Source organism: Protopterus annectens, chromosome 4.part1 (assembly GCF_019279795.1).
Source record: "Protopterus annectens isolate FY-2018-M chromosome 4.part1, PAN1.0, whole genome shotgun sequence".
Lineage (NCBI taxonomy): Eukaryota > Metazoa > Chordata > Ceratodontiformes > Protopteridae > Protopterus > Protopterus annectens.
The window spans coordinates 465,787,646-465,814,381 of NC_056734.1; the positions used below are offsets into that span (position 1 = coordinate 465,787,646).

A 26,736-nucleotide genomic window follows, 5' to 3' on the forward strand; every position below is an offset into this window, starting at 1 on the left:
ATGAAGAGTTTCTGGCCATTCCTAGAACTGTAAAAATCATGCAGTTTGACAAAGAAAGTGGAGCTCTACAAGAGGCTTGCCACAAGGATGGGTCAGAAGCGACCTGCCAGGCACCTGATTTAGAGGCCTTCTCAAACGGTATGGCCTTACAAGAGAAAGTTATCTTGTTGAGGCCAAATTGTTCTATAAGCATGACTATGGAATTGCTGTGCCTGTATGAAATTCGGAAGAAGAGAAACAGGGAGGAAAACAATAACAGAGTTCTGGGGCTACTTCTGAATTAGAGCATTTCTTGGACATTCCCCTAAAGAGTGATCAAAGAAAATAAATTGTGAGGGGAGGGCTATACATTGTTGCTGTGTAGCTCTTGGATATTACTGTTTTTGTTCCGTCTCCTGTGTGAATACTCTCCAATATTACTGTTGTTGTTCCGTCTCCTGTGTGAATACTCTCCAATATTACTGTTGTTATTCTATCTCCTGTGTGAATACTCTCCAATATTACTGTTGTTGTTCAGTCTCCTGTGTGAATACTCTCCAATATTACTGTTGTTGTTCTGTCTCCTGTGTGAATACTCTCCAATATTACTGTTGTTATTCAGTCTCCTGTGTGAATACTCTCCAATATTACTGTTGTTATTCAGTCTCCTGTGTGAATACTCTCCACTATTACTGTTGTTGTTCCATCTCCTGTGTGAATACTCTCCAATATTACTGTCATTGTTCCGTCTCCTGTGTGAATACTCTCCAATATTACTGTTGTTGATCCGTCTCCTGTGTGAATACTCTCCAATATTACTGTTGTTATTCAGTCTCCTGTGTGAATACTCTCCAATATTACTGTTGTTATTCAGTCTCCTGTGTGAATACTCTCCAATATTACTGTTGTTGTTCCGTCTCCTGTGTGAATACTCTCCAATATTACTGTCATTGTTCCGTCTCCTGTGTGAATACTCTCCAATATTACTGTTGTTGATCCGTCTCCTGTGTGAATACTCCCCAATATTACTGTTGTTATTCAGTCTCCTGTGTGAATACTCTCCAATATTACTGTTGTTATTCAGTCTCCTGTGTGAATACTCTCCAATATTACTGTTGTTGTGCAGTCTCCTGTGTGAATACTCTCCAATATTACTGTTGTTATTTCGTCTCCTGTCTGAATACTCTCCAATATTACTGTTGCTATTCAGTCTCCTGTGTGAATACTCTCCAATATTACTGTTGTTGTTCCGTCTCCTGTGTGAATACTCTCCAATATTACTGTTGTTATTCAGTCTCCTGTGTGAATACTCTCCAATATTACTGTTGTTATTCCGTCTCCTGTGTGAATACTCTCCAATATTACTGTTGTTATTCAGTCTCCTGTGTGAATACTCTCCAATATTACTGTTGTTATTTCGTCTCCTGTCTGAATACTCTCCAATATTACTGTTGCTATTCAGTCTCCTGTGTGAATACTCTCCAATATTACTGTTGTTGTTCCGTCTCCTGTGTGAATACTCTCCAATATTACTGTTGTTATTCAGTCTCCTGTGTGAATACTCTCCAATATTACTGTTGTTATTCCGTCTCCTGTGTCAATACTCTCCAATATTACTGTTGTTATTCAGTCTCCTGTGTGAATACTCTCCAATATTACTGTTGTTGTGCAGTCTCCTGTGTGAATACTCTCCAATATTACTGTTGTTATTTCGTCTCCTGTGTGAATACTCTCCAATATTACTGTTGCTATTCAGTCTCCTGTGTGAATACTCTCCAATATTACTGTTGTTGTTCCGTCTCCTGTGTGAATACTCTCCAATATTACTGTTGTTATTCTGTCTCCTGTGTGAATACTCTCCATCTTTCCAGGGAGAGGAGCACATGACCCAGGGTGAACACAGAATGAGACAGTCAGGTAACATGTCCAGGATTTGACTGCTGTTCCCTCAAAAGAAGACCAAGGAACCCACCCCTCATGCTTCCTGCTGTTGCCACCTCTGTGGGACCATTCCGAATTTTACCACAGCTGACTCCTTCCAGATTCTTGACTGTTTTGTTGCTGTTGGTCATGCCAAACTCAGAGCTGAAATGGCCTCCTTTGTGACCCACAGAAGTTGCATAGTCCAGTCTGGATTTTGACAAGAACAGTACAAAATCCTTCATCTTCCCTTTCCATTTTCTGTAGGTCACCTTTAATATTTCATCTGAAAGTGTTATTTTGAAGGGGACACTGGTAAAGGTCTTCTTGGTATTTCTGGCAAAGTTTGTCAAATGCAGTCAGGTGTGGTGGTGCAATGCTGGTGTCTGCTGCCTGAGCTGCTCCATTAGCTGAAATATACATAAGTGTCATGAAGAGGCTGGCAATTGTTGACACAGTTGCCATCTGTGACTGTATTTTATGTTTAATCTGCTGTCCCATGAAAACTCATCCAGTGATGAGCTTATTTCATCTGCCAACACTCCATGGAATCTTAATATACAAGAAAGACAGTTTACTGCCACCCTAAGTGAGCATGGCTGATGAATAAACACGCTTTCCAAGCCTGTCTGTGAAACTTGTTTACTGATGCAGGGTATGAGCAACAGGAATCTCTAGTGCAGGAGCATTTTTAAGGGCAGCTGCAACAACAATAACATCAGGCTTAGGAATCTCACTCCAAGAGTTTCAGTCTTTCAGAGGACAGAGGACACATTCAGTTTCCTTGAAACAAATGCCACAATATTGGTATTTTCCCATACAGACTTGAGTATTAGCTGAGGAATTTATAGATACGGTGGACTACCCAAGAAGAATCTGGGGGTCTGAAAATCATTTTACAGATTCCTTTATAGAGAGGTTGTGAGTTCTGTGGTCCATAATGCTTTGTTTCTTATTTATAGTAACTCTCAAAATTTTGAGTCATCTATGTTACAAAAAGGCTCTAGGGCTTTCTTGTCCTTGACATACAAGATAGAGGATTCTGTATGAGATTCCATGGGCTTCCTCTTGCATATATGTTTCTTACTAGTTCTCAAAAATGAGAGTTTGAAAGATGATGAAAAAAACTCAAGTGTAGTCAAGATGTCTGTAAACAATCCTGCAGTACATCTCCTAGCTCATCTGTCCAGTTGCCTGAAGAATTGGATATCTGAATTGCTATTAAAAAGCATACCTACTGCTGTGGCCAAGTTCATAGATCATAGCAGCACAGAGAGTGGCATTTGCAGAACAGGCTACAATGACGATGTCCACATTAACAATGGCACTACCCTGGAGACTGAGAGCACTAAGCCCCAGCTGCAAAGGCTGAAGTCAGCTGAGGCTACTGCAGATATCAGGCAAGTCAGTGCCAAGCCCATCCATAGTAGAAAAACACAGAATCCAAAATTTACGACACCAAATGCCAGACAAACACCAAATCCAGTAAGAAGGAAATCAAACAATAGCATGAATATAAATTTCCATTTAATAACACATTCTGGTACCTCGGCAATTCACCTTCAGTGGAACAATTAATCATGCATAAGCATCCTGTTTATATATTCACATCAATTAAGTCATTGGCCATAAATTGGCCATAATTACAAACAATTAAACTGCAAATGAATGCAAGTTTTCTTAAACAGTATGATGTACCCAAAATTTAATAGATAATAATAGCTAGTTGCAAAATGCTGAACTGAATGAAACCAACTGCATGCAAACTAAGAATGAGAGTTTAGAATGTCTCATTTGTCTCCCTTATGTATAAATAAACTTTTAAAGCATCTATATTAAATCAGCAAATGCTTAAAAAAGCGAACGCTGATTTTTTTGACTCCATGTAAGAGAAAGCTTACAATCCCGAACACCTGGAACAGCAATTTTTTTCCACAAAAATAAATAAATAAAAATAAAAACTTGAAAACGTTACATATATATTAAACCAGTGAATGCTTAAAAAAGCGAATGCTGATTTATCAACACCATGTAAGCAAAAGTTACAATCCTGAACACTCGGAACAGCGATTTTTTTTCCCAGGAAAAAAATTGCTGTTCCATAAAAAAAAAATAATAATAAATAAAAATAAAAATTAAAACTTCAAAACATTAGATAAAGTGGAGGGCTTTGCCCCCACACTCCCCCTAGTTAAATATACCAACTCTGAGATCGCACTACAGTGACAAAAACGGCAAAGTAACGGAGGCGGCTGAGTGATTTTTTTTCCCCATGGAAAGAAATCGCTTATATGCTGTTTCACTATTTTGCTGTTTCGTACTTTCAAGTTCGATCAAGATGCATTCAAAGGATTGCATCTTCAATTATATAACAGGAACTCCTTTTAAACAAAATTAATATGTGGTGTGCAAGTGTTATAACTTGGATGCTTAGTTTAATCACGCAGATGCTTGAAAGACAAATACATTGCCCATGTATTTCTGTGTATGTGTTTGTGTGAAGTGAATTGAGAAAACAGAAATATTGTGGCTGTGTGTTTACTTACATATACTTATATATATATATATTGATAGACAGACTGATAGCAAAAGCCAACACTCTTGTTTTTCAGCTGCTTTCCATGCAAGATCGCTGAACAGTGGGATCTGGAAATTTTCCCTTAATCCACTGTTGTTCATAGTATATATAATTAACTGGGTGCATGTGGGGGAAGGGGTATAGGGGGACTTGTCACCCTGAAAAAAATATATTGTTTTTATAATCTTTTTTTTTTGTGCTTTGATCTTTCTAGTTTCAATCTAAAAGGATTGCTGTTTTTGTATTCCCTGAAGTGATAGTTTGCTCAACAATGAGACAATCAGATATATCTGTGTGTGTGTGTGTGTGTGTGTGTGTGTGTGTGTGTGTGTGTGTGTGTGTGTGTGTGTGTGTGTGTGCGTGAATATGTTTGTTATATGAATGTATATCCTTCACTGAAAGATTAGTATGCATTACAATATGAAGCAGCTATCACTTTATCTCTTTAACGGTAGCTGTCAGTATTTCTTGAAAAATAGTGTGTCCATGTATTTGTGTGTGTGTGTATATGTATGTGGATAAAAATAATAACAATATATATATATATATATATATATATATATATATATATATATATATATATATATCTTACAATTGCAGAAGATTTTAATGTCACCAATATGGTCAATAGCTACTATAAGCATTTTTATTGTTATTTTTTCTTGCATGGCATGACATACCTGTACAATTCACACCATCTCCTGAGTACCCTGCTTTGCATTGGCACATATATGATCCATCATAATTGGAACAGATTGCTGTAGTTAGCGAGCAGTTGTTTAGGTCTGGAGTAATACATTCATTCACATCTACAAATAAAAAATAGATACATTCAGGAATCCATTTTCTGTTTCTTTTATAGTATTGTAGTTATGTTATTCTGAGCATAGAAAGTTGATCATTCCTTCACACAATATTTCTAAATATCTATAAAATAAATGAAAAACAGCCCACTGTCTGGCAGTTGGCCTAGAGGATTAAGGAGCTGTTAACACACTGTTTCCTGTGGTCCAGTGGTGCAAAGTTTGATTCCCTCACCCTCCACTCCCTAAATGTGTGACTTTCAGCAAGTCACTTAACCAAACACCACTCTTGAGCTGGGTATGACAAAGATCCATAGAGATCAGTGCTCTACCCTCTAATACAGCAAAAACAGTCAAGACAGTGATAAATCCAGTGGTATCAAGCAAATCAATAAAAATACAACAAAAAACACTGAGAAACACATAGAGCTCAGTAAACATGCAGTTTATTATTTTGCTAGTTAAAACTTTTGCCTACACAAGGGTTACCTACCCCATAATACAAATAAAATACATACAGTAACATATTCTGAAGTATGACTTATCTGCATTTACTCCAGTCAAGTGTCTGTCACTGTATGTATAATGCTGAGATCATGACATTATATTTACCAGAAAATTGCATGTAGTATTGCAGAAGGAAGAAAGCTGTACATTAAAAGTGCAACATTTGCTGCTGATATGACAAACAAATGAACATGTTTACCTGGAAAAGAATTGCATAATTTCTTCCTGCAGTGCAGAATTTTGGCAGACATTTATTCCAGGAAATATACCTTTGCTGATATTTAAAAAAATGTGTTTTTTGCTACATTAATTACAGTTCAGTTGATATGTACAGTTGTGCAGATAACTCTTTGCGGTAGTGTAATAAACATTTCTGAGAGAAAGTAATAGAAAAGAAATAGAAACAAATAATATATTTATATATATTTAAGAATATATTTTCTATTTGCACATACATTTTTATTTTTTTGAATGTCACATATGCAATATGTAAGAGTGAACACGTATTTGTAATGTGTTTCAGGAAAATGAATCTACACAGTGAGTGCATATAGGTAAAGATAACAGCAGTTATAAATGTACAGGTGTAGTCATTCATTGCAATGTTTTTATTTTCTTAGTATTTGTCCTTAGGTGGAATGGGATGAAAATGTGAATCAGAGATCAATAACTAGTTTTATAATTCTTTATTTTCTTTTTGAGTACACTAGTTCTGTTCATTTTTATAGTTAATCACTATAAAAATGTTCTAGTTACATTTATGCTGACCATGTCTTATACAGGTCTTAACATGAATGCATTGTAACACTGTAGTAACAATACATTTTGTGTTTTATTTTTTTCCTAATGTTATATTTTATTCAAGGACAACAGTAGTTCATCCTAGACATTTTTTGTCAGGGATAACCAATACAGGTATGCAAAACATCTTGAAATGGTATGAGTAACTTTAAATGAAATTAGCATCTCATTTTAGTTTAAAGACTAGAAAATAATTAAAAAAATATTAGGATGATTTCTTTTTGGAAGGATAGCTTCAACTACTAATGATTCATTTTTTTATTCTGAGCAGTTGAAAGAGAATATTATGCTTAAGTTCTGTTTCATTTGTGCTATGACTAAATATATCAGTTTATCAGTACTATAAGAAATGGATACATGTACAGTTGGAAACATAAATGCTTCCTCTGCTAGGTTACTTTTACTTTGCTGACACTTTTTTTTTAATTTATAGGACAATGGTTAGTAAACTAACTCTCATTATGGCTGGTTATTTAGGGAATATTTTTAATAACTTGAAAGTGTTTCTCCTTGTTGTGATAACACCAGGGCCACTCAAAAAGCTTTACTGCTTGGGATGCATGCTATCATTTGTTTCAATATCTATTTTACCCAATATAATTGAACATCCCTTTTGTAGGGTATTGTGGTATTTGACTGGTGACAGCAGTTACCTTGTAATTTGTGCAAAGAAACACAGCAGGTAAATCTGTGTCAGTCTTTCCCAAGAGTGTGTCTATGTGTGAATATCAGACATTTAACACTGAGTGTGTCAGATACATAGAAATGGGACACAGTGTTCTGCAGTGTTTAGTGTGGAGACTCATTTGAGGACCTGGAGTGAAGCATATACTCCAGTCCCAGGTTTTAGAACCTATTCCTGATGTACTCTTAGGGGAAATTGTGTATTTCTATCCCTGCATTTAGTGGCACTCCCTTACCAGAGACAGTGGTGAGGACTGAGACTCCTTAGTTACTGCTCCAGTGTAAAGAGGGCTTGTCACATATTGGTGGCAGTGATGGGATTTTAATTGAGCTTTAGTAGCCTGTGAGCAGTTGTAACTGATGTATGCACTATCGACAACCACAAGGTAAACATACAGAGTTTCATTGTCAAAACAGCTTTATTCACTTTTTAGGCAGTTTAGTCAGAGACAGCAGACAGACATGTCAGCAGAGGATTATAGCAAGCTGACAAGGAACCAGCAGCCCAAGGTTTGCGAAGACAAAGGACAGGTGCTTGCTAACCTGACTAAAGAAGCAATGATCTCAGCCTTAGTTACAGCTACAGAGCAGACCAGCAGCTTGAAGGAAATCCAGTTTTGTGTTGGGGATATGCAGTCTTCCATGACAAGAGAGTTCACTTTTTCCTCAGAGGACTTAAAAATTCACCTGGAGTTAAAATGACTTGAACTAGAGGCTGAAAAAAGGGAGAAGCAGTGTCAGTGTGAACTGGAGACCAAGCGTTTAGAGATGGAAGCTGAAGAAAATGAGAGGCAGATGGCACAAAAATGAGCTTCTAACCCTTTGACAGGTCATAGTGGTAATGGGGAAGGGAATGACTGAACCCTAGAAGCCATAAAAGTCAGTAAACTTTTTCCTCAGTACAGGAAGGGAGATGACTTTGATAGTTTTATTTATATATTTGAGAGGTATGTAAACAGTATAATGTTAACCAAGGGCTCCATGTATGGTTCCTGACTCCCTTACTCCATGGTAGAGCTGTTAATGGAATTGTTAAACTATTGGATCTTAATAGTCTATATTATGATAGTGTAAAACAATGTTTACTTGATTGTTTTCAATTAACCCCTGAAATATATAGAAAAAAAATTGTGAACATAAATGCAAGGCAGATGAAAGTGTGTGTCATTACATTGCTGATTTAAGTATTTGCTTTCACTAGTGGGTGAGTGGGTGTCAGGTCATCACCTCTGAAGGACTGGCAGACCTTTTGGCGAGGGAACAAGCTCTCAGCACTTTGCCTGAGGACATGAAGATCTGGTTGGCAGACCGAGAGTGTAACTCTGCAAATGAGTTAGGGAGAAAAGAGGATCTCTACTTGGAAAGCTGGGCACCACTGCATAAGAAAGGGATAACCAGTACTGCACATGGACATTACGGAACCCATGGGGGGCAGTCTAGACCACACCAACAGAGTTCACCAATAACAGGGGAAGCCACTAGTTCAAGCACATGGTTAGGATCAGAGATTAGATGTTTCAAATGTAATCAGAGGGACATATAGCATACAAATGTCCATTGAAACAAGGGGAGAAACAAATGGTGAGGGAGCCAGAAAGTGGTAATGACAGAATGCCAGCTGTAAGTTGTCTGTAAGCAACAGAGGTGCCAAACTATCACCAAAATTTGTATCCTATATTAGTGGATTGAAGACAGACCACTGCTAAGAGAGACACAGCTTTTGATATTACCATTGTGAGGACTGCAGTGGTTAAGAAGGAACAGTATTTGCTTGGTCAGTCCACACCAGTCAGAGCTTTGGGTGGGACCCCATTCCAAATACCTTTGGCAAGGGTTCATCTTGACTGGGAGGATAGAAAATGGAACAAGGAAGTAGGCGTGCTTGAGGATTTCCCTGCAGATGTTTTAATAGGGAATGATTTTGATAATGTAGAACCATGCGTGCATGCAGTTACATGCAATCAAGTTTGGAGACAGGCACATAGATCTGGTAGCCCTGGGGGAGATGCAGACAGATCTTATGCCTGAAGCTGGGGCTGGTGATGTGGTTATTTCAGGAAGGGAGCTACCCATTAGCAGTGAGCCTGAAGAAGAACTACAGCTGCTGGTAGGTACTGGTGTTTCTGTGGACATGGTGACTGCAAGGACAGAGGTGAGTGGTATTACCCAGGCTGAGAGTGAGCCACTGCTGTCAGAAGTTACTAGACTTCCTGTGGAAGAGGAGCTGGGAGAGATTGCAAATACAGAGTAGAGACAGGCTCAGCTTTCAAATCCTACTTTACAAGGCTTGAGAGATAGCTAAGGAGGCACCTGATGCTCAAGGAAAGGAGGACTCTGAGGGGGAATCTGGTGACTGATCTTCTCAGTGAGGCTCGGAGTGACTCTTCTGTGGGAGAGGTAGCAATATCTCAGTGGCTATTCCCTATTCATGTTAGAGAAATACAAATAGTGTTACAAAAATTTGGGGGCATGTACAATGTGGATACAGGACCCCAAAGGCCTATTAAGCAAACCCCTTATAGGGTGCCTGAGTGAGTCAAACAGACTTTGAAGGAGGAGATAAAGAAGATGTTGGAGCTGGGGGTAATCCAGGAATCCAGTAGTCCTTGGGTTCCCCAGTAGTGCTGGTACTGAAGAAAGATGGTAATGTAAGATTCTGTGTAGATTACAGAAAGTTAAGCAGTTATACACAGTCAGATGCATACACCATGCCTTGAACAGATGAAACTTTAGAACAGCTGGGTGGGGCTAGGTATCTGACCACTATTGATCTGACCAAGGGATACTGGCAGGTGCCCTTGACTCCCATTGCTAGAGAGAGGTCAGCTTTTGTAACACCTTTTGGATTATATGAGTTTACAAGACTGCCCTTTGAGATGAAGAATGCCCCAGCAACCTTCCTGAGGTTAGTAGAGCATATCTTAGTATGAGCAGGAGACTATGCTCTCACTTATTTGGATGATATTGCCATTTACAGCCATTCCTGGCAAGGTCACCTTCAAAATGTCAGGGTGGTCTTAGGTAGAATAAAAAGGGCAGGAGTGACCATTAAGCCTAGTAAGTGTCAGGTGGATATGGCAAAGGTCTCCTACCTAGGACATAGAATAGGGAGTGGTAAGATTAGACCAGAACCTACCAAAGTGGAGGTTATTCAGGTGTGGCCTGTCCCATTTACCAAAAAGCAGGTGAGAGCATTCCTAGGGACAGCAGGGTGCTATGGACAATTTGTTGCACCCTTTACTAACCTAACAAGGAAAAACAATCCTGTAAAGGTAGTGTGGACCACAGCATGTGAGCAGGCACTCCAAAAGCTTAAAGAAGCTTTGGAAGAACCCCCTGTATTAGCCAATTCAGATTTCAGTAATACCAATGTAGATAAATTCTCAAGACAGGGTATAGGTTGTTATGTGTTTCCAGACAGTCCCATTTTTCTCAAGCAATGATTTTCCAGGATCACTTGAAAATCTAGCTTGAGTCTTCAAAGGGGGGAAAATGTGAGGATATATTGTCATTGTCATCTGTGTTAGCATGACTGGCTGAAGTTCTGTAAATAATTGCAAATAATTGTAAATTGCCCTGTGTGACATATGCCAGCATGACTAGCTAAAATTTTGTAAATAAGTTTATGTCTTTTGATTATCACGTATTTATGTAAGATGTTTCAATGTCAAATAGTGTTCATCTGGATGACCAAATGCACATGTTTTTTTAAGACAATTCTGAATGTATGCTATGCCAGAGTCAACTGACCTGGATGTGATGTCATTGTGTGCCAGAGCTGGGAGAATAGAATATTCACTGCATCTGTTTGTTTACTTTTCAAAGTCCAGTATGAGAGAGTTTAATTGTCATAACAACTTCCTGTTGTTTAAAAAAATGCTACAAAAGCAGGTTTTGAGTCAGTTGTTCAGTTTTGTTTCCAGAGCTGTTTAGTAGTAGTAGTAGTAGTCTGGTTTCTGTTTTCCAGAGCTGTTCAGCAACAGTAGTCCAGTTGTTTCCAGAGTAGTTGTTCTAATCACTGAGGACAGACAACATCCTGGAGTGTGGACATAATTTATCATCTTCTCTTGCAGAAGTAAGAGTATAATCTTGCCTTGCTGAGTTATTCAGATTAGATAAGGACAGTTAATCTTTAGATTATCAGGGAACTACAGCTAGTTAGGTGGAGGTTTTCTAAAATCAATGTGAGATCTATCCTGCAGTATTATTTTCATATTTCCTATGAGTGAAACTCTGTTGTTTACTGAAATCAGTTATTCAACATTTACATGTTTTAAATCCTTTTATTTATTATTAAATGTTTTACTACCTCTCATTGTGGCTGGTTATTTAGTGAATTTTTTTAATAACTTGAGAGTGTTTATGTTTATTGTGATAACACCAGGGGCACTCAAAAAGGTCTTACAGCTTGGAATACACGCTACCATTTGTTTCAACATCTATTTTACTCCTTTTGAAGGGTACTGTGGTATTTGACTGGTGGCAGCTCTTACCTTGTAATTTGGGCAAAGAAACACAGCAGGTAAACTGTGTCAGTCTTTCCCAAGAGTGTCTGAATATCAGACATTTAAGAGTGAGTGTGTAAGATACCATACCTAGAACTGGGACACAGTGTAATGCAGTGTTTAGTGTAGAGACTCATTTGGGGACCTGGAGTAAAGCATATAGTCCATTCCCAGGTTTTGGACCCTGTTCCTAGTGTATTCTTAGGTGAAATTGTGTATGATTATCCCTGCTTTTACTGGAGACAGTGGTGAGGTTTGAGACTCCTTAGTTACTGCTCCGGGGTAAAGAAGTCTCATCATGTAAGTGCTAGAATTAACTTGCTTACTACACTTTTATAGAAGGGTGTGCCACTAAATATTAAAGTTTTGTTATTGTTGCCCTTTTACATAAACAGTTATATTGCCAAAAGTCTAATATAGCATCATGACTCATGAAATTTATAGGTGAATTAATTTGGTATAACTATATATACATGCAATTAGATTATTCTCCTAACTTCAAAAGCAATGAAACAACATCAATATGAATTCTAATTTGACTATTTTCATGTATTTGAGTATAATTTGTTATGCTACAACATTTTAAAAGAGTGATAACCTCCCTTTTGTACAGAAATAGTGTTTTACATCTGATGTTAAAAGAATACTGTGCATTTTTCTACATGTTTATATTTGCTATCCTGATTAAAACTGACAATTGCAGTTACATTTAAAATTGAATGATTTGGAATTGTAATTTCTCAGATTCTAATGCTCATTTCTGACTATTATACCCTACCAACTAATGGTCCAATGGAATTTTATATTTTTTTTTCAGGAAATAACCTTAATCATATACTTAGTATTTACTTAGATATGCTTTTTTCTTGAAATAACAGCAGGAACATTAATAGAATTACAACAGTTTGACTGTATAAATGCCAACTACACTTGAGAAAACAGGGGTTCCCAGAGGAAGTGGGTCTGCTCCACCGTGCATCTCTGAGCCCAGTGCTGTTCATACTGGTGATGGACTACATTGGCAAACAGATTGGAGGGGACGGATCAATAAAGCTGCTGTATGCAGATGATGTGGCATTACATGCAGACTCTGAGCAAGAACCTCAGCAAAGGATAGGGGAATGGAATGTATAACTGGAGGCATGTGGGATGTAACTAAGTCAGATAAGACAGTTGTGATGGCAGCAAATTGGGGAAATCAGAAGAAACTGAGAAGTGAGGGAAGATAGTGGAACAGGTTAATAGCTTCAAGTATCTGGGAGGGGTGGTTGAGGAGAAGGGAAGTCTGAATGAAGAGGCCAAAGCTAGAAACAGAGAGGATGCAGCCAACTGGCATAGAGTCCAGGTATAGTGAATGACAGAAGAATGCCAAAAAAGCTGAAAAGTAAGACATACAAGAGAGTGGTGTGGCCAGTACTACTGTATGGCATGGAAACCTGGGTAGTAAAGGTAGAGCAGATGAGGAAGCTAGAGGTGATGGAAATGAAATGTCTGAGAAGGGTGGTAGGCTGCACACTGTGGGACATACAAAGAAATCAGAACATAAGAGCAGAATAAAGAGGATGTCTATTTGCAGAAAAAAATCAAAGAGAACAGGTTACACTGATTTGGACATGTGTAGAAAAACAGAAGACAATATGGTGAAAAAGATTTAAAACAGACAGGAAGAAGTAAGTGGAAACAAGGACATCCGGCCAAGAGGTGGACAGATTGTGTGAGAGGAGATCTGTGTCAGTCAATCGTAAGTGTCAAAGAAGGCAGGTGTGAGGCATTGAAAAGAGAGAGATGGTGACAGTTAACACGACACCCCAACCCCATGTAGAAAAATGAGAAAAAGGGGTTGTTGATAATGATGATCTTTCACTACAGCCTTCTGCATTATATACTGGGTTTTTACTGTATTGTCAGATGTTTGCCTTCCATTTATTAAACTATACTGGTCAAAGTAAACCAGATTTGGGATAACGTCTGTGACTCTCACCACTAGAACAGAAGTTATGATCTTATAATAATAGTTCAAGAACAAAACAGATCTATATAAATTTACTTCTAAGGGATCTTCTCCTGGCTTAAACACAGATGAAATGAATACCCCTTTCCATGATGTAGGAATTTTATGCATAAATAGGACTCTACTGAATAATTCCAACAGCTTATCGTTCATCAGTTCTCCAACCAGCCTCTGTAACGTAGTGAGGGTCCCATCTAGATATAGAGATTTCCCATTTGGGGCCTGCTTCAACTGAGATTCCAACTCCTTCCCCATTATTGCAACTGCCTCAGCTGGTGACAATGTATACATATCTATGCTTCCCATAATATATCCTATCTTTTCTTGGCTTGCTAACCATTTATTTTTCATGACACAACTTAATAATAAACATGGTAAAACTATCACATATGTCTGACAGGTCCTTCATTACTTGCTGTGCCCTTTGGACTTTAAATACACTAAGCCATCTTTCTACTTTTGCCTGCCTCAGTTTGACTGCTAAGCTATTCTGAACCTTGGGAGACTATTCACAGAAATTCCATTGAATAGCCTTAATCCTGAATTGCCTTTCATTTTCCAAAAGAGAATTTATTTCCATTTAGGCTTGCATTATGTTTTCCTGTAGTCCAGGTACCCCTCTTGCCTTCCTGTGTAGTTGTTGCATAAGCCATGTTTGCCATTCTGCTAAGGCCACGTGCTCCTGCTGTCTTTTCCTCATAGTAAAGCCCTGTAGTTCTCCTCTCCTGTTCTCTCTTCTTTATATAGATCCTAAGCCGCCATTACATCTCTGCCTGAAAAGATTACCCCTGTACTACAGCTCTACCACTTTTTTCTACCACATATCAAACCTTGAGGTATTAATACAATTCAAGGGGAATCTGTTTTAATACCATCTGTAAAGGATCATGATTTGATAATGCAATAAGGCAACACTTCCCCCCTCTATCAAATAGTTATGTTTTCCTGTAATATGTATCCCATTGATCCTTGAAAACCTATTAACAATCTTGGATTAATATCTATATGGATTGGAATGCCCCACTCCCTCCTCACAGATAACATAATGTGCAACTGTTTTGGTAAGCATTTTAAAGTACTTTCCAGTCTGTGATATCCTTAGTGTCCCAGAAATCAGATGAAAGTACCCCCACCCATATTATTATTCCTTCCTTCCAAGTCTGAAAGCCTTGATATAATTGCCTTAAATTCTTGCAGTGTGATGTCTCCAGGGGCCTTTAAATACCTTCCGTAGTTGCTACAGTGATAATAGCTGTTTCCTTTCCAAGTTTTACAGCTACATAGAACAAGTCTCATTTTTCAGTTTATACTTAAGAAAAAACCTTAATAAAATGGCCACACCCTCCCTTTTTGTTTTGGCATGACTACCACTGGAAGCAACTACTTCCTGATGGGCAAATCCATCTTACCTCTTATGCTTTTCCATGTGTAAATGGGTCTTTTTTAGAAAAAGTAGCTGAGAAGACAATTTCATCAAATATCATATAACTTTCCCCCTATTTACTGGATCATTCAGTCAATTTCATGATAGTATTTTAATAATTGTTCATTTACACTCAAAGGGAAACAATACTGCACGTGTTACACTAGTGGAGTAGTATATCTGGCCTATTGTACTTCATGTTGGGGATATTACATTTGCAAGACAGAAAGACATCTATGATACAGAATTTATGAACATATGTACGATGTCAATAGGAAGAAGGAAACTAATGCCCTTTATCGGCATACACTATTTTGTAAGCAAGCAAATTTCAAGTTCTGGATTCTAGAAACAGTACTTAGGGACAACAAAGGGGGGGATTGGGAAAACCAGCTTAGTTATAGAGAACTTATTTGGCAACTGAGATTGAATTCCAACACACCCCCAGGGATGAATGACCATGTGTCACTTTTGCCTGCCCAAAAACTAAGGGCAAACAAAATAAAAACAAAAACTAAAAAATAATGATTAAAATAAAACTAAAAAATGTATGAAATAATACTGAATATCATTTAACATTTTTTTATCAATTAATTATTTTTACCAACTTATTTGTTTAACACTAATATCATATATATCTTTAGATTTAGTTATTTTCATACTATTTATTTTTTACATTGTATATATTTTATGTGGTATACATGTTGTTTTTTTATTACATTATAACTTAACATTTTCTGTATACATATATTATTCTCCTTAAATAGATTTTACTATAAGGGTCCATACACTGGTATTCATGTGTTTTTAGGCAACATTATATAACTTTATTGAGATTCAGAATTTATGGAGATCTTATTTCACCTATATCAAACATCAGTGTTATTCTACAGTTGTTTTATATGTTTTTACGATACTTGTTTCAGTGCAATGACACATACAAAATTATAGTGGGTTGTTTCTTTAAAATATTGTTCTCTGATTAATGTGTTCAAATTGAATGTAATTAACACCATGGTATAAAATGTCTGATGCAACAATGGTAGTTATTCTGATGAAGTTTCCAGCTTTGGAAATGAAAGCGCTTAATTTTTAACTCACTGTATTGTTAATAAAATATGTACGTGGTTTGAACTACTTGTGGACTGCAGAGTCTTTTTCGATATTACTATTCCAACTACAACATTTTGTGGGACAGCCTTTATTGGTTCCTGTACAATGGAGGAATTTCTGTTTTACTAGTTTTGGTTTGCTTTTTCTCCGTGTTCCATTTGTCATCATTTAATAATTGTTCATTTACCCATACTTTGAAATTATAAACATAACCTATTAAAATCACCCACTATCCTAATAATTGTGTACTCTAAATGACCATCTTCCCATTCTCTCTCTCAAATAGGGACCAAACACCTGTAGTTTCCCATCACTAAGTCTCTCCATATCATCCTTCCCTCATTAAAAATGATATAAAATTATCAGTCATAAAACATAGACATTTTAAAGTTTTAAACACTAGCTTATTTGAAAGGAAAATACATTAAGATTTATTGATGATCTTAAAATAAATCAGTGAGTAGCCATGTGCAGTTGCTAGGGGCCAATTTGCTTTCTTCAGTGTTTTGTAGTAATGCTCCAATCTGCAGGATACGGTTATGAAGCTGTAAAGTGTTGGAACAGTTGTTTCTAGCATGTTGTTATTTTTTGTAGAATTCAGCGCTATTATGGGGAGGCTGTACTTCATTCTAGGAATTATATTTCTTTTTTATTAGGGTGTCCTGGATCCATTTGTAAGTTGATTTGAGATTATGTAGTATCAATAATAACTTCAGTGTGGGAAATGTGATGGCTAAAGATAGGGCGAGGTGTAACTGTAAGCATCCATAGGTTTGAGGTTGAATGGTTTTGTTTTTGATTAAGGCAGTAATACTACCTATGTTGTAAATACTGTTAATTTGTGTGCTTTGATTGATGGAACAGTACATACATTAGACTTTTTATAAAACGTTCATGTAGTTGCACTTTGTGGATGCCTGCAAAGAATAAGTGGACATGACTTTGAAGCTTGGTGAATGCATTTGGTTAGGAGGCATTGTTGGCTGTACTTGAAAGTTTCATCAGTAGATTTATGGGACCCTTTGTTATTTTTCTGAAGTTATTCCTTCACTTTTCAGGTTCCTTTTCCAATTTGATCAATAATGACAGATGCAGTGATATCCTATATGGGGCTGAGGCCTGAAGCACCCACGTTTTTGAGTTGATCTCTCTGGACTGGATTTTTTGGGCTTAAAAAATGTCCTATCATTGTGTTGTTTAGGAAATCACAGTGATGTTTCAAAAAAAGAAACATATGAAGGCCTATATATATTTAAAAAAAATACAGTTTGATTTGTTTTGTCTTGAAAAATAGATCTTTAGCGTAAGTTGCCTTGTTTTAGAAAAGGGCATGATTGACAAACATATTTTGCATTTATTTTCTAAACAATCAATGACTTGCAGCCTTTTGTAGCATAAGCTTCATTTTCAATATTTTCATTCAAAATAGATTTTAATTTCGTTATTTGACTTGTATATTTTCTTTGTTATTGTTTTGGTGTGCTGATTGTATATGTAGCCCTTAAAGGTTTTTTTATTTATTTCAGGTTTCAGTTTGCTTCTTCTTCAATGTACAACGGAGCTTAAGAAATAAGCAGAGAAAAGAGCTTGAAGTCGAACTATTCATTCATTTATTTATTTATTTATCTATATTTGTTGACCGGGAGTGTCCGACTGGATGTGGGTCTATTTTCAGTGGGGGCCCAGGGAGAAAAGCTCCACAGTTAAAATAAACAGACAGTAGTTACATTGGATAACATAGCGATTAACAATTTACATAGCAATTACAACATATTTTCAGATGAAGAACATAGTACATCAGTAGACAACTAGAATCTTTATCTGTGAAGTACATAACAGACATTAAAAAATGTTACAATAAGAAGTTCCTGCTGTATAATAAGTACTAGGCTTATGAGCATCTGAGCTTGCTATAATCAAGGTAGTTAGTGGAGTGGAAAGAAAGGTAGTGGTTGGATGGGGTGGGTGATTTTAGAGTAGGAGTTGCAAGGGCATAGCCAGCATGTTTTTAGGTGTGCTTTTAGTAAAGTTTTGAAGTGGGTGCATGATGGTATGGAGGTAATTGTGGGTGGGAGGGAGTTCCATAATTTAGCTATGGTGCAAGAGAATAGTGCTTCACCAGCAGAGTTATTGGCTTTAGTGATCTGCAAGTAATTTTTGTTGCTGGATCTTAGTGATCTGGTGGTGCGATAGGGTTGGAGTAGATTCTGGAGGGATGGGACATTTAGTGGATGGTTTACTAGTTTGTGGGCGAGTGAGAGTTGATACCATTAAAGGAGGTGAGGGAGTTCAAGCCAACCCAGTTCAGCAAGTGAGAGACAGTGGTGACTATGGTAGGATGCCCCTGTGGCGAATTTGGCGATTTTGTTGTAGCAGGTCTCTAGCTTGTTTAGATTGTATTGCCTTAGGTTGGTATATATTGGACAGGCATAAAGTAGGGTGGAGATAGGGTGGGAATTTGCTATTGAAATCTTTGCTGCTTTGGTGAGAAGTTGCTTATTTCTGTATGAAGCTCCTATTTTTTGTGGACTTTTTTATGGTCATGGATATGTGAATATCAAATTTTAGTTTATTGTCTATTTCCACTCCTAGCAATTTGGTGTGTTCAGTTAGGTATATAGTGGTGTTGTCTTTTGCTGTGCTGTTAAAGTGAGAGTTGTTTTGAGTATGTTTGGTGGGTGGGTAGATGAGTAGTTTAGTTTTGTTTGGGTTGAGTATTAACTGGGCATCGGATAACCAAGTTTCAACAGAGGAAAAGGCTTCCTGTGTGACTTTTTGCAGTTTGGGTAGGGACTGGGCTGAGCAGATGATGGTTGAGTCATCTGCGTATTGTATGAGTGTGCCATATTTGGTGGCAGAGGCTAGATTATTTGTGAAAACAGAGAAGAGTAGGGGGTCCAAGGATGGATTCTTGGGGAACCCCTATGGAGACAGGTAGTTGGGGAGATATGTCATTCTGACATACAATGGATTGTTGGCGGTCAGACAGGTAACTCGGAAACCAGTTGGTGACTGATTGTGAGAAGGATAGGTTACTGAGGACAGAGATAAGTTGTTTGTGTGGGACCATGTCAAATGCTTTAGATAGGTCTAGGAAAGTAGCAGAGGAGAGATAGCCATTGTCTTTATGCTGAAGGATAGTGTTAGTAAAGGAGAGTAAGGCAGTTGTGGTGCTATTGTTTGGTCGGAAACCATGCTGCATATTGGAAAGGAGGTTGTTAGTAAGGAGGTAGTCTGAGACCTGAGAGTGTATGTATCTCTCTAGTATTATGGAGTGGAAAGAGAATAGCTATGGGGCAGTAATTGGTTAGTTCTGTGGAGGGTCCGCCTTTGTGGAGGGGAATTATATGTGATACTTTCAACAGTGTGGGAATCCAACTTTCTGACCGAGATCGGTTAATCAAGATGGATACTGGGTAGGCCAGAGCATCAGCTGCGATTTGTAGGTATTCACTTGAGAGGTTGTCTGCTGCTAATTTGGTGGGCTTAAGTTTAGTTAAGAGTTTTTTATGTTGGAGGTAGGTACAGGAGAAAAAGAGAAGGCAGTGGGGAGATTACTAATTGAAGGTGTGGGTTGGAGGGGAGGGGGGTTGTGTTGTTTAGCTAGTGATAGTATGGGTTGTGTGAAGTGTGTGTTGAATGAGGTAGCAATATTTTCTGTGGAGTGAGGGATGTTAGGAGGATGGGTACTGACTTTACCTGGGTGGAGGATGGAGTTTATGGAGGACCAGAATTGTTTGGGACTGTGTTGGGAGTAGTCTAGGGCAGACTGGTAGTATTGGAATTGGTCCTGTTTTATTAGCTTTTTGACTCTATTGTGTAGTTCTAGGAATTTCTGTCTATTTGAGGGGGTTTTGGTTTTGTGCCAGTGCTCCCAGGTTTTATCCTTGTTTTTTCATTTCTGACTTAGTGGTTTTCTGTAGCCATGGAGAGGGTTGTGCTTTGATTCTGGAAAGTCTTATGGGGGCATGGTAATTAAGGATGCTCAGGAAGGTAGTATTAAAAAATTCAATTGCGTCATCAAGACTGAGGTACTTTAGAGGATGCCACTTACATTCTTTGAGGGATGAGAAGAATGCGAGTGGGTTAAAGTTTAGTTTTTTACGTATCTGATGGTAGATGACAGGTTTAGCTTGGTATAGGTATTTTTTGAGTAGGAATGTTGGGGAGTGATCACTGAAGCTATCTGATAAGCAGCCTGTTATATATGACTGGGGGCTCTTACTGACTAGTATCCAATCCAGGGTAGTGTGCTTGCTGGAGTTTTTATTTATCCTGGTTGGTGACTGGACTAGTTGGGTGAAGCCATGAAGGTTTACATGATGGGTTGGATGGTTGCCAGAACAGGATTGCCAGTCAATATTGAAATCACCTAAAATTATAGTTTCTTGGGGGAGATGGTGGGTAGACCAGCTGAGGAGATTTTCTAGTGGTGGGATGTTTTGGCCAGGTGGGAAGTAGCATCCAATTATGTTGATGGTTTTGTTTTGGTTTATTTTGAGGTTGGTATATATATTATTTCTTCATTGCCTATTTGTGGAGCTGATGATTTTAAGATCTGGATGTTTAGATGCTGTTTAAATATTATAGCTACACCACCTCCTTTCTTGTTTAGCCAGTCTACTCTTAGTATGCCATAACCTGTAGGGAGTATTTGCTCACTGGTAATGTGAGGTTTTAGCCAGGTTTTTGTCAGGATGACTATATCTGGGGAGTACAAGTCTATGGTGGCATGGAGTTCACGGACTTTGTTGGATATACTTCTAATATTTAGGCTTAGTAGAAGGAAGTCACTTGGCTTTCTATTGGCTGTAATATGGGAGAAGTTGTGTTTTATAGTCTGATTATGAGGACTGGGGTTGGAGATGGTAGGGCCAGGGTTGGGGTGGATGTCTCCACTTAGGGCTAAATCTAAAATACATAAGAAAGCAAAAATCTCAGACTTCAGTTGACAGGTAAGTGCCATGTGCTCTCACTTTCCTGTATATAATACAACTGTAAATGGATCATACCTTAATAGATAAGTGAGATCTTCAGCCATTTGAGAATATACAGCAGTACTGCCTTTATATGATAACTTTCATCATACCTTGATAGTGACTAAATGAAATATGTCCAGCAAGATGGACAGGAGTAAGAAGCAAATCATGTCACAAACAGCATTTCATAATGCTGGCCTTTAACGTCATGATTTAAGTATTTATGGAGAGTCAGCATACTGAAAACAAGTTAGCTTTATTAGAAAACATTTAAAACAGAATAATTCTGTTTTCATCATTCAAACAATATATATTAGATCTGAATACAGTCTGTTTCTGCGATGTATTGCTTACTTCAGAAATTTAAAAATTGTAGACCAAATTTTCTTAAAAGATGGAAACATGTGCAGATATGATATATATATATATATATATATATCAGTGTGAGTGTAAATATTTTAACAACCTATGCTCACTTGCCTGTGGCTCTCCCCAGAAAGTTATAACAGAAATTTAACAAATTCTAATCTTGCTTAAGTCCCCTGCTTTATTTGCATAGTGAAAAGGAGAATTCCAATCATAATCAATGATTTGAAATACTAACAATTTAAATGTGACTATCAATTGTATATTTTACTGAAAAAAAGTTACAGATTAAGGGAAATTTAAAGTGTAAGGTAACTGAGAAGTAAATAAAAAGCTGTTTTTTTGCATTCTCTTTAGAATTTTCACAGATATCTGAAAGGAATATTTGACAGCTCATAAAAATAGTGATCATACTGTAATGCATAATTAGAATAAAACATCTGCCTAAAACATGCTAAAATGAATATTTTATTTTGTTAAATTAATAGGTCTGTTATGCAGTTGTTTCTTCTTATATTCTTAATTGTAATTATACCTCTCAACCTGTTACTGTAAGAATTCTGGGCAAAAACAAAAATGACATGGTGGGCGCAAAGGCCTCAAATCAGGAAAAGCATATGAATATTGTTTGTTTAAACTTGGAAAGTTGCTAGAATAACAGGTTTTGCATTATCATGCATATTCCAAAGGAAATGAAGTCTGAAACACAAAAGTATGTCATTAGTTAGTGACTTCAGTTTTCAATGATTTGCTTGAAAATGTTATGAGTAACAGATCAAAAATATAGACAAAAATCTGGACATTCTATCAAAATCTGTACAGTTGAGAAGTACTACAGTAATCCTTACCTGCACAAGTGCTGTTTGCCTTTTGATATCCGTGTCTGCATTGACATTCATATGACCCTTCCAGGTTGACACACATTTCGCCTTTATTTGCACAAACAGTTTCAGAGTCACATTCATTTTTATCTGTTGACATAAGATAGATAAATAAAATATTCTGTAAATTAAATTCAGCTCATATAAAAGAAAAAATATTTAGATGGTGAATGCTACATTGCATTATCATGAGTAAGTACTTCATAACCCCGACAAGATTTGAAATAATTAATGCATTGTAAGAAATCTTATAGTACCGTTCCAAGAGTACTTTAGCTTTTTTATTAATATTCACTCGTGTATTTGCTCATGTTATATTTCCTCCATTTACAAAAAAATACTAATTATAATACCAGCATAAAATGATGGAATGTAGCATGGGTAATTAACACCAATGTTGACAGAAACAGACATACAAGTTTAAAAATAGTACATGTACATGGTTTTGCAGTATAACTCAGTATAACTCAAGAAAAAAAAAAACAAAACATGAAAAAGGATATTTTTCTGGATGGTTTCCACTTCCTTTTCAATGATTTTATTACTTATAAATGATTTGGGGAATCAATCTCCGGTATCATTGAAACAAAGGAAAACCACATAAAATGTATCTTGTTCTTGATGAACTGGGTTAATTGTGAACTGTTCCATAAATGGATATGTCATACATTTCTACACTGATGTGGGACATCCGTATTATACCATGACCCCCCCCCCCCAAAACGTGCACGCTGATTGGCCAGCGTGCACATTGTAAATCGAGTTATACTAATGGAAAAAGGTCCGGTCGCCCGGACTTTTTTCCATTAGTATAACTCTACTTTTAAAACACTGTCTCGCTATGTTAAATGGGTTTAACATAGCGAGACAGCTTTAAAATAAGCAACGGAGATGTCCGTTGCTTATTTTAAAGCTGTCTCGCTATGCTAAACCCATTTAACATAGCGAGACAGGTTTTTAAAAAAAGCAACGGAGAAAGCAAGATCTCCGTTGCTTTTTTTACTGTTTCGCTATGTTAAATGGGTTTAACATAGCAAGACAGTTTTAAAATAAGCAACGGACATCTCTGTTGCTTATTTTAAAACTGTCTCGCTATGTTAAACCCATTTAACATAGTGAAAACAGTAAAAAAAAAGCAACAGAGATCTTGCTTTCTCCATTGCTTTTGCCCACAGCTCTGATGTACTGCGCAGGCGCGCAGTACATCAGAACTGCCGCGGATGCCAGACATCTGCGGAAGGGCAGTAAACAGGCATTATACTATGCCATTATTTAAGAAAAGTAATAGTTTCTTTTCTTAAATAATGTCATGGTATAATAGCAATAACCCACTTCTGGGTGTGGGTAATGCTGTATTTACCCACGGTTGGCTTTACCCACACCCAGGCGTGGGTTATTGCTATATTAATGCACTTTAATAAAGTTGTTTTTGTGTTTACATTACCTGTTTAACTGTTGTAGGCTACACACTCAAGTGTGATCGCCATTTCTGTGCATTTAAATTGTTTTTTTGATAGTATCTGCTTTATTTTCTGAAAAAAAATCAAACAAAAAAAAAACTTGTTTTCCCACCTTTCTAAGGTAGCATAGTCCAGTTTTCAGGTTAGTGCTGAATTCAGGGCTGTGTTACAAGTTTCTGTGTTTGCCCATACCTCACTTGGATAAAGGGAAGTTTCTCTGTTCACTGTGAGAGAGGGGCTTTGAGCAGCCCGTCTGTGCCTGGAGGAGTGGTTTCTGCCCAAAAATTAGTAGTTTCCTGGCTATTTTGGGCTAATTTATATCTCTTTCATTTCCCTGCTATAAATCCCATATTTGCGAGGTTTTTGCACTTGTATACAGCTCAGCAAGCTCCTGCCTGGTGCCCTGCAGAGTTCTATAGCAGCAGAGAGACAAAAGAGAGACTTTGGAGTGATTAAGAATAATTGGTCTGTATTTTCTTGCTGCCTTTAGCTAATTCCACCTAAAATGCTGATTTTTTAGAGTTTCTGTGATTTAAAAAGCTTGTTTCAGCTACATATTGTACTTATTTTACTGCCTGCACTTTAACAAAGTCGCTTTTGTGTTTAAATTACCTGTTTAACTGTTGTAGGCTACAGACTCAAGTGTGATAGCCATTTCTGTGCATTTAAAGTGTTTTTTTTGATTGTATCTGTTTTATTTTCTGGAAAAAAAACAAAACAAAAAAAAAAAGAAATACTTGTTTTCCCACCTTTCTAAGGTAGTATAGTCGAGTTTTCAGGTTAGTGCTAAATTCAGGGCTGTGTTACAAGTTTCTGTGGTGGCCCATACCTTACTTGGATAGAAGGAAGTTTCTTTGTTCACCTGTGAGAGAGGGGAGCTTTGAGCAGCCTATCTGTCCCTGGAAGAGTGGTTTCTGCCCAGAAATTAGTAGTTTATTGGCCATTTTGTGCTAATTTCTATCTCTTTCATTCCCCTGTTATAAAACCCGCATTTGCGTGGTTTTCCATGACGGGCAGCACCGGTTAGCTGGGGTATAAGTACTCCCAGCTCCACAAAGTCTACTCTTCAATTTTTCCCTTGGAACTAGACAAACTTTCGACTTAAGCACTCAAACCATTCACTTCTCAGCCTGGCACTTGCTCAAAACTCATAGGAAGCACTAATAAACCTTAGCACTAGACCCCCCCCATACTGTAGAGAAGGACAAGGATCTCTATTCGACCTTACCTCCAATCAGTAAAGCAGTTCATTGTACCTATCCAGGCATGTCCAAAGGGCAGTTTCAGGTGTACTCTCTGGTCCAACTGGTGAATCTGGGCATTCTGAGGCAGTGTTACAACTGCCTCATGTACACAGACAACCCACTCCTCCTACCACCAAACACCAATACATGTGAGAGATGCAATTATACAGCCAAACTGTAGGCTACGTTCTCTCAACCCAAGACTGGACCAGACAGTCAAGAGGAGAAGGGAACTATTTGCATCACACAACCAGTCTCACATAGACCTATGAAACCAGCACCAGCAAAAAACACACATAAATACACAAAAACATACTCTGAGGCTCTAAATAAAAATCTGCAAAAGAAACAGAGACCTCCAAAGCAGACACCCAAGCAACCTCCACCCCCCCCCAACACAAACAATGAAACACATACTTCACAAAACCAGTGTGCCATGCAATCACAGCCCTTAAGGCAAAATAGCATACCAAACACACTAGCAACAGGTGACTCTATAGTCAGGCACACTGATGTCCCACTCACTAGGCTGAACAAGGAGAAGGTTACTGTTAGCTGCCTGTCGGGTGCCAGGATCTGGCACATAACACAAGCACTGAGGTCACTCAAGAACCAGTACAAATACGACTCTGTCATTGTCCATGTTGGTGTAAATGACCTGAGCCGTACCTCCCTGTACTACATGAAAAGAGACATGGAAGAGCTCTCTGATCACATAGCCCAGGCCGGTATGACCCTGACCATGAGAAGCATCCTGCCCTCACCAAGAATGATATCATGGTATAAAGAAAAAATGATCAATTTCAACAATTGGCTAAGCTTCTGGTGTCATTCAAAGGGGATCCAGTGTCTGTCAGCCTGGGATGACATGCTCGACAAGCCACTCTGCTTCGCTAGAGATGGCTTGCACCTGTCACCCTTAGGCTTTTGAATACTGGCCAAGGCTCTTGCCACCCACATAGTGCCTTTTTTAGGCAAGGCTCAAAAGACAAACCCACTGCTGTAAATAGCACAAGTAACAAAAAAATGAGGGTAATGCTGCTCAATGCCAGAAGTCTAAACCTCAAAATGTATGTACTCGAGGCACTGCTCAGTATGGAGAAAATTGATATATGTGTGCAGTAACAGAAACCTGGTTTAAGGCTCCAGAGAGCACCCCAGCACTACCAGGCTACAACTCATACCATACATTTTGGTCACAAAACCCAGACTGAAATACAAAAGGTGGGGCCGTATCCATATTCATTAAGGATATCCACACCTCCAGGTTAGTGGCACAGCATGATGCTTCACAGATCATCCACGTGCAACTAACAATGGGAAAAACTGCAATTCAAATTGTAGCTTGCTACAGATCACCCACCATGTCCAAGGACCCCCATTTCACATTTCTGGAAACACTGGGAAACATAAAGATCCTACCAAACACCCTGATATTGGGTGATTTCAATTACCCAAACATTAACTGGGAGAGCTATGCAA

At 37.8% G+C, this 26,736-nt stretch overlaps 1 protein-coding gene across 1 annotated transcript in view; it reads right to left on the bottom strand.

Annotated features, from left to right (window-relative positions):
- Window positions 1-5,101: 5,101 nt before the first annotated feature.
- Window positions 5,102-26,736, bottom strand: part of LOC122801225 (adhesion G protein-coupled receptor E2-like) — a 97,419-nt gene continuing 75,784 nt past the window's right edge. The window contains exons 4-5 of the mRNA XM_044070778.1: window positions 22,518-22,640; window positions 5,102-5,286 (exon numbers count right to left, since the gene is read on the bottom strand). Coding sequence (XP_043926713.1) covers window positions 5,102-5,286; window positions 22,518-22,640 — 308 coding nt within the window. The remainder of the gene's footprint in view (window positions 5,287-22,517; window positions 22,641-26,736) is intronic.